The sequence below is a fragment of the Lontra canadensis genome, unplaced genomic scaffold (genome assembly GCF_010015895.1).
Source record: "Lontra canadensis isolate GAN:19392208 unplaced genomic scaffold, GSC_riverotter_1.0 scaffold1869, whole genome shotgun sequence".
Classification (NCBI taxonomy): Eukaryota; Metazoa; Chordata; class Mammalia; order Carnivora; family Mustelidae; genus Lontra; species Lontra canadensis.
In genome coordinates this window covers 1-8525 of record NW_022632853.1, presented here as the reverse complement: position 1 = coordinate 8525, position 8525 = coordinate 1, and the positions used below count along the sequence as shown (strand labels likewise).

The 8525-nt window shown below is 61.7% G+C and overlaps 1 gene segment (V, D, J or C); it reads left to right on the top strand.

The window, feature by feature from the left end:
• Positions 1-829: 829 nt before the first annotated feature.
• On the top strand, positions 830-2438 carry LOC116863616 (the record flags this gene model as incomplete). The annotated part of the segment is given in 3 exon segments: positions 830-1291; positions 1460-1798; positions 1980-2438. Coding segments are annotated over 3 exon segments (1196 nt in total), but the record flags the coding sequence as incomplete, so codon positions are not given.
• Positions 2439-8525: the final 6087 nt, after the last annotated feature.

The window sequence follows — 8525 nt, the reverse complement described above, 5'->3', positions numbered from 1 at the left end:
GGCTGGGCTATACTGGCCTGTGCTGGCCTATACTGGGCTGTGCTGGCCTATACTGGGCTGAGCTGGGCTGGGCTGGGCTGGGCTGAGCTGGGCTGGGCTGGGCTGGCCTGTGCTGGCCTATACTGGGCTGTGCTGGCCTATACTGGCCTGTGCTGGCCTATACTGGGCTGTGCTGGCTTATACTGGCCTGTGCTGGCCTATACTGGGCTGTGCTGGCCTATACTGGCCTGTGCTGGCCTATACTGGGCTGAGCTGGGCTGGGCTGGGCTGAGCTGGGCTGTGTTGGCCTATACTGGGCTATGCTGGGCTGGGCTGGCCTGTGCTGGCCTATACTGGGCTAAGCTGGGCTGGGCTGGGCTGGGCTGGGCTAGTGACTGAGGTCAACAGGAAGGGTACGCTGCATTTGTATCATCCCCAGAGATCTAACCAGGCTGTTCCCCATGTTCTAAGGGGGTATGGGGGCTACACCATGGGGTTGTACCATAGGGTCCTCAGAGGAGCCCTTTCTCCTCCCATGTGACCCCCTGCACAGCCAAGAGGCCGTGGTGCAGGCTCACTTCCTGGGCTGCCCTGTCCTGGCCTGTGCCCTCCCTCTGGGCCCTCCTCTCCTGAGCCCCAGAACGCAGTGGAGAGATGGGAAGCTGTGGCGTCAGCAGCTCCTGCACACTGAGCCACTGAGCGGGAGAGCCGCGCTCAATCACCACAGGTCCCGAGGGCTTCCCCGAGCTGCGTGTCCAGGCGGGGATGGCAGAACCCTGAGGACCGTGTCCAGAGTCAGTGCAGCCGGACGCAGGCCTCTGGCTCCGACCCCAGGTCCTTGGCACATGAGCTGCGGGAGCTTGGGGCAGTCCCCAGCCATCTCCGTGCAAGTTTCCTCCAGTGCACAGAAGAATCGGGCTTTGTGCTGGGCCTGTGAGGCTGTGTCAGGGTCCAGGGCCCTGCCCACGGCCTCACAGAGCGTCCTGTGTTGCAGAGTCCAAAGCCAGCCCCACTCTCTTCCCGCTGAGCCTCAGAAGCCGTGACGAAGCCGGGCACGTGGTCATCGCCTGCCTGGTGCAAGGGTTCTTCCCACCGGAGCCCGTGAACGTGACCTGGAGCCCCAGCAAGGAGGGCGCGTCCATCAGGAACTTCCCGCCTGTGAAGGCCACGGCCGGCAGTCTGTACACCATGAGCAGCCAGCTGACCCTGCCGGCCGACCAGTGCCCTGCCAAGTCGTCCCTGAAGTGCCACGTTCAGCACCTCTCCGACCCCAGCAAGGCTATGTCTGTGCCCTGCGAAGGTCAGAGGGCGGGTAGGCGGGGCCACCCTATTCCGTGACCACGTGTCACTTTGTCCCCAAGGGCACCGCACCAGGGCGGGAGTGGGCTGCCGAGACGGGCCCCATGAAGGAGCCGGGGCTGGGGAGGGCAGGCGGGCAGAGGGGCGCCCTGACCTGCTGCAATCTCTCTCTCCATTCCAGACCCATGTCCCCTCCCTTGTCCTTGTCCCTCGTGTGACCAGCCCCGCCTGTCACTTCACCCGCCCGCCCTCGAGGATCTGCTTCTGGGCTCCAATGCCAGCCTCACGTGCACGCTGAGTGGCCTGAAAGACCCCAAGGGAGCCTCCTTCAGCTGGACGCCCTCCGGGGGGAAGGACGCGGTCCAGAAGGCCCCCGAGCGGGACGCCTGCGGCTGCTACAGCGTGTCCAGCGTGCTGCCAGGCTGCGCGGAGCCGTGGAACCGTGGGGTCACCTTCTCCTGCACGGCCACCCACCCTGAGTCCAAGAGCCCGATAACGGGCAACATCAGCAAACTCCCAGGTGGGCGCAGACCCTCTGAAGGTGCGGCTCGGCCCCCACACCTGCCTCCGCCCTCTCGCCCAGGGCTTGGGCGCTCCCATCCGCAGTTCACAAAGGGAGGCCGAGGCCTAGGGTGCCCAGGGGCAGAGGAGCTCCTCCCCACCGCCACCCCAGATCCCTGACCTGGCTCTCTGCTCCCCAGGAAACACCTTCCGGCCCCAGGTCCACCTGCTGCCGCCGCCGTCGGAGGAGCTGGCCCTCAACGAGCTGGTGTCGCTGACCTGCTTGGTGAGGGGCTTCAGTCCCAAGGACGTGCTGGTCCGCTGGCTGCAGGGGACCCAGGAGCTGCCCCCGGAGAAGTACACGACCTGGGACTCCCTGAAGGAGCCCGGCCAGGGCGTCCCCACCTTCGCCGTGACCAGCGTGCTGAGGGTTGACGCCGAGGCCTGGAAGCAGGGGGACAAGTTCTCCTGCATGGTGGGCCACGAGGCCTTGCCCCTGTCCTTCACCCAGAAGACCATCGACCGCCTGGCGGGTAAACCCACCCACGTCAACGTGTCTGTGGTCATGGCAGAGGTGGACGGCGTCTGCTACTGAAACGCCCACCCGTCCTCCCTGAATAAAGTCCGTGTTCGCCCGGAGTGACCCCGGGCCCCCCTGAGGCCACTGTCTGTCCGTATTCGGGGTCTCTGGCCACCGAGGCAGGGGAGGGCTGGAGGACGGAAGGACATCTGCTTCCCTGAGCCTCACGAGCCATCACACCGTGGGCTCACGCGTGTGTGAGTGTGAGCGTCAGTGTGCGTGCATGGCACACGGCAGGCGAGCTGGGAGCAGAGCCCAGGGCTGGCAGCCGGTGAGGGCACACAGCGCGGCCGGCCCTGAGAGGAGGGCACCAGCTCAGCCCTCCATGGGCAGTGGTGCGCTTGCTCGTATCTCAGAAAGGCCTCTAGGGGTAGCTGGGAAGGACCAGAGGGAGGCAGGGGAACAGGGGTCCTTGAAGAGGCAGGTGTCGCTGTCCCGGGTCATGGCAGGACTCCGGGGGACCCACACCACCCTTGGTGGGTGCAAGGCACACAGTTGCAGGATGGCCCCCTGGTGCCCTGGACGAGGAAGCCACCCCCCTCCGGACTGCTCTGCATGCGGCACACGCACGTGCACGCAGTCCCCCCACGCTCACACACATGTGCCCTCCAGGTGCAGGGAGTCCCCGGCCCAGCCCCAGCCCTGGCAAGATGCCCCATGCCCTTTCCTGTGTGCCCCACTGCGCACAGCTCAGGGCCCGATTCCACAAACCCCTCCCAGGCAGCCCCTGCCCCTGCCTGAGCCCCAGACTCAAGCCTCTCACCCCTTCCTGAGCCCAAGGGCAGTCCAAACCACAGACAGGAGGGCAGGCCGGGGAGGGGTCAGCAGAGACAGCTCCCACCCAAGGCCCCTCTGCAGCTTCTGCTAGAGACTTTCTGGCAGGAAGGGAGGTTTGGGGAGATGGAACATAGATGCAGAACCGTGGCCACCATGGGACAGCTGGCAGTGCAGATCCCACCAGGGGGCAGTGGGGACCCTGCTCTTGTCTCAGATACCTTCTGGGCTTCCTCAGGGAACCTAGTCTTCTGGCTTCCTCCCTCAGCTCCCAGGGCCAAAGTGAGGTGAGGACACCTACCCACATGGCCACTGCTCCCCTCTCAAGGGTCCAGTCACCAAAGGACAATAGGGGGAGCAACAGGTTAATTGGGGGAAATGCTGCCATAGAGAAAGTGCTCCAGCCACCCGGGGAGCCAGCCCCTGGCCCTCAGAAACATATTCTAGGGAGATGGGGAGGGGAGGAAGGGTACATAGATGGGCAGGGCAGCAGAGGGACAGATCACAGGACATGTAATGGATGGAAGCACAGACAGATGGATAGATGGAGGGAGGGAAGGAGGGAGGGAGAGATGGATGGATGGATGGATGGATGGACAAATGGGGGTGTGTGGATAGATGGTTGGACGGATGGATGGATGGATGGATGGATGGACAGATGGGTGGCTGGGTGGGTGGCTGGGTGGGGGGATGGATGGATGGATGGATGGATGGATGGATGGATGGACTGATGGGTGGATGTGTGGATGGGTAGGTGGATAGATGGATGGTTGGACAGATAGATAGGTGGGCAGGTGGGTGGGTGGATGGACGGACAGGCAGATGGACAGATAGGTGGATGGATGGATGGACAGATGGACTGGTGGACGGAGGGATGGATTGACGATTGGATGTGTCAGTGTAGATAAGCAGGTCCAAATCCCATTTCATGTAGAAAGTCCATGGCCTGGGATCCTGAAAACAACCTGTGCTTGTGGCCTTTACCTGGGCCTCTCTCATGCTCCTTGTAGCTTATCAGCCACGTTCCCCGGGATGTGCCCATCCAGCCCGGCACATGGAATCCCAGAGGCAGACTTATGTCTCAACCTGGAGCACCCTGAGGGTGGCAAGTCTGGTCCTCTCTGACCCCAGCTAGGGCCCAAACCAAGGCTGAGCCAAGAACAAGGGCTTGGTGAAGGCTTGGTGAGCACACCTATGGGGCTGGGACCCAGGGGGCCTTGGGCATGGACTCTATTTAGAGAAGCAAAGCCAGTGTCCACCTCTCACAAGGCTAGGCCTCTTTCCCTAAGGTCCTTCCAGGACTCCTTCATCAATGGGGGTTCCCTGGGGACCTGTCACCTCACCCTCCTGAGAGAGGGCACCCTCATTGCCCTTGTCCTGACCCTGAGGGTGTGTGGAAGGGGAAGGCATTGGCTCGGCCCCCACCCACACAGGCATGGGTCTGGCAGGCCCACAGTGTCTTGCAGATTGCCGGCAGCCACTTCCCTGGCCGGTGCTGGACCTGCCACAGGAAGACCTGGAGGAGGACGCCCCGGGAGCCAGCCTGTGGCCCACCACCGTCACCCTGCTCACCCTCTTCCTACTGAGTCTCTTCTACAGCACGGCACTGACTGTGACAAGTGTGCGGGGCCCAGCCGACAGCAGAGAGGGCCCCCAGTACTGAGCAGAGGTCACAGGCACAGGTAGGGGTGAGGAGGCAGAGTGCTGGGCTGGCTGGGGCAGGCGGGTCGGCCACTAGAGCACCTGCCTGTCCCCCATGCGTGGGGGTCTAACTTCCCAAGGAAGTGGTCCCCCTCGTCAACACTGTGGACAGGGGCATTCCTGAGGGTGAGCTGAAATGGCCCCCAGCATGATCTGGGAGTGAGAGCCCTGGGTCCTTCACTGCAGGGTTCAATCCATCTCCCCTGAGTCAGGGAGGGCTGGGGACAGGGCACTGGCAAGGACCTCCCCTGGGCCCTGACCCCACTGTCTCTGCAGGGAGGAGTCTGAAGGAACCTTCCAGAACCCCAGCTGAATGCCAGAGCTCAACCCTTCTCAGAAGCTGCCCGCCCACCCCATACACAGGCCTTGTTGGTGCAATAAACTGATCCCAAAGACAGAGTTCTCAGAGTCTAAATGAGGGAGGGGGAAGGAGAGGGACAGAGGCTTGGGAGAGGGGGACACCTGCCTCATGGCCCAAGGTGAGGCTCCCTTCACCTACAACCCACCTGATCTGGTGCTGCAGAAAGCACAGTGCAGGACAAGAGCTGTCCTTCACCAAGGACAGTATGAAGCAAGACCACTCCCAACCACTGCACCCAGGACATTGGTCCTGGTCACTGAGTCCTGGTTCTGGTCATTGTGACCTGGTGCAGATCACTAGGCCATGGTCCTGGCCACTGAGTCCTGATCCTGGTCCCTGAGCCCTGGTCCTGGTCACTGAGTCCTGGTCCTGATCACTGAGCCCTGATCCTGGTCCCTGAGCCCTGGTCCTGGTCACTGAGTCCTGGTCCTGGTCACTGAGCCCTGGTCCTGATCACTGAGACCTGGTTCTGGTCATTGTGACCTGGTGCAGATCACTAGGCCATGGTCCTGGCCACTGAGTCCTGATCCTGGTCCCTGAGCCCTGGTCCTGGTCACTGAGTCCTGGTCCTGGTCACTGAGTCCTGGTCCTGGTCACTGAGCCCTGGTCCTGATCACTGAGACCTGGTTCTGGTCATTGTGACCTGGTACAGATCACTAGGCCATGGTCCTGGCCACTGAGACCTGGTCCTGGTCACTGAGCCAGGATCCTGTTCACTAAAACCTAGTACTAACCACCAGGCCTTGGTTCTGGTTGCTGATCCCTGGTTCTGATCATTGAGACCTAGTACTGATCACTGGACCCTGGTCCTGGTCACTGAGCCCTAGTTCTTATCACTGGGCCTGGTCCTTATCACCAAGCCCTGGTCCTCATCACTGGACTCTAGTCCTGGTCACTGAGCCCTGGTCCTATTCACTGGTCCCTGGTCCTGATAACTGGTCCCTGGTCCTGGTCTCTGAGACCTAGTACAGATCAATGGGCCTTGGTCCTTATCGCTGAGCCCTGTTCTCATCACTGGGCTCTAGTCCTAATCACTAGCCCTAGTCATGGTCACTGAGCCCTCGTTCTAGTCACTGTTCCCTGGTCCTCATCACTCAGCCCTGGTCCTCTTCATGGTGACCTGATCTAATCACTGAACACTGGTCCCAATCCTTTTATTCTGATCACTTATCTACAGCCCTAGTCACTGAACCCTGCTCCTGATCACTGGTCTGTTGTCCGGTCCCTGAGCCCAGTCCTGATCACTGGATGCTGGTCCTGGTCACTGGGCCCTGGTCCCAGTCACTCTGCCCTGGTTCTGGTAACTAACCCCAATTCCTGGTCACTGAGCCCTTGTCCAAACACTGAGTCCTAGTGTTCAGGACAGGGTCAGGTCCTGACCCAACACCCATTTATTCCGGGTTGGAGCCCTTGTTCGCGGCCTGTGTCACACTTGGATAGGGAGCCCTGTTCCCATGCTTTGGGTCCTTAGTCCTGACGTTCGTCAGAAGTGACCCACACCAAGGAGAGGGAGCCTCCCAGGGCATCTAAGATCCTCTTGGCCTGGGCACCAGATGGAGGATGTGGTGGTGTCTCCCATGACTGGTTTCCTCTTTTCCATGGCCCAGAGCGGTGTGTAGGTACTGACTTGAGGGAAAGCAAATCAGGACAAGTCCAGGACCTATGAGGGCTTGAGCCGGACCCCCAGGCCATGAGGGTCACCCACACAGGGGTTACTTGCGGGGAGAGGCCTCAGTCGCAGGAGTGGGCACAGGGGTAGAGGCAATGGTGTTTGTGTTCTCTTGTTTTTCTCTTTCTTCTCAGGCTTCAGCTGCTGAACACCCAAAATAGCCCTGGGGCGGGCGGGGGGGGGGGCTGAGTCATTGCAAGGCTGCCCAGCCAGGTGTCCCCACAAGAGACTGTTGTTCCCAGAATCAGGCCCGAAAACTGAGACCTGGACAGGTGGGCCTGGGGCCCAAGCAAGGGGCTAGAGCCCAGAGGGCAATGCAGTGTCAGGGAGGTTCCCAAAACCTGCACAACAGCCCAGCCCCCACTTCATGTGGGCCCCATCAGCCAGGGTCAGCCAGGGCCAGCCCAGGGAAGCCAGGGTCAGCTAGGGTCAGCCCAGGGTCAACCAGGGTCAGCCAGGGTCAGCTGGGATCACCTTGGATAGCCAACGTCAGCCTGGGATCAACCAGGGTCCACCAGGGTTAGGCCTTAGAGAGGCCATGGTCAGCCAGAATTAGACAAAAGTCTCCTAGTTCTGCCAGGGTCAGCCAGGGTCACCCCAGGGTCAGCCAGGGCCAGCCCAGGATCAGCCAGAGTCAGCCAGGGTTAGCCAAGGCCAGCCCACAGTCAGCCAGGATCAGCCCAGGGTCAGACAGGGTCAGCCAGGGTCAACTGGGATCACCTTGGATAGCCAACATAAGCCTGGGATCAGCCAGGGTCAGCCCAGGGTCAGCCAGGGTCAGCCGGGGACAGCAAGGGTCACCCAGGGTCAGCCCAGGGTCACCCAGGGTCACCCCAGAGTCAGTCAGGATTAGCTGGGGGCCAGCCCAGGGTCAGCCAGGGTCACCCCAGGGTCACCCCAGGGTCAGCCAGGCTTAGCTGGGGCCAGCCCAGGGTCAGCCCAGGGTCAGCCAGGGTCAGCTAGTGTCAGCCAAGGTCAGCCCAAGGTCAGCCCAGGGTCAGCCAGGATTAGCTGGGGCCAGCCAAGGTCAGGGTCAGCCAGAGTCAGCGTAGGTTTGGCCAGGATCTGCGCAGGTGATGCTGACATCCCACAATTCAGGCCACCTCAGTGGGGCTCTAGCCGGCCACAGGATTCACAGTCATGCAGACCCTGAGGGCTGTGAATTGCGCCCACAGAGCAGCCACGCTGGCTGGGACCCTGGCACTGACCTCTGCCAGCCCTGCACCCGGACACTCTCCGTCACTCCCACCAGGGGCAGACTGGGAGCATGGCACCCAGCCTAGGCCGTGGACCAGGACAGACACACTCTCCCCAGGGCTCACAGTAGGACGCACATCCTACCCCTGGGGCCACTGGGCGTCCAGGAAAGGGGGGACCACACTGGGCTCAGTGAGAGAGACAGAGAGTGGGAGAGACAGAGACAGGACGGGAGAGAGATGAAGAGATGGGACAGCACAAATGAATGGAGAGCTGGAAAGAAAAGGTCAAGGACAGAGAGGCAGAGGGGCAGGACTAGGACAGACCCTGCGAGCAAGACCCTCACACAAGCCCCGCACACCCATGTGCACTCACACACTCACACCCTGCCGCACAAATACGTCCACACTCCCACCACCTCCTCCAGGTCCTGGGGGCTCAGGGGGTCCCGCTGTTGTCACTCA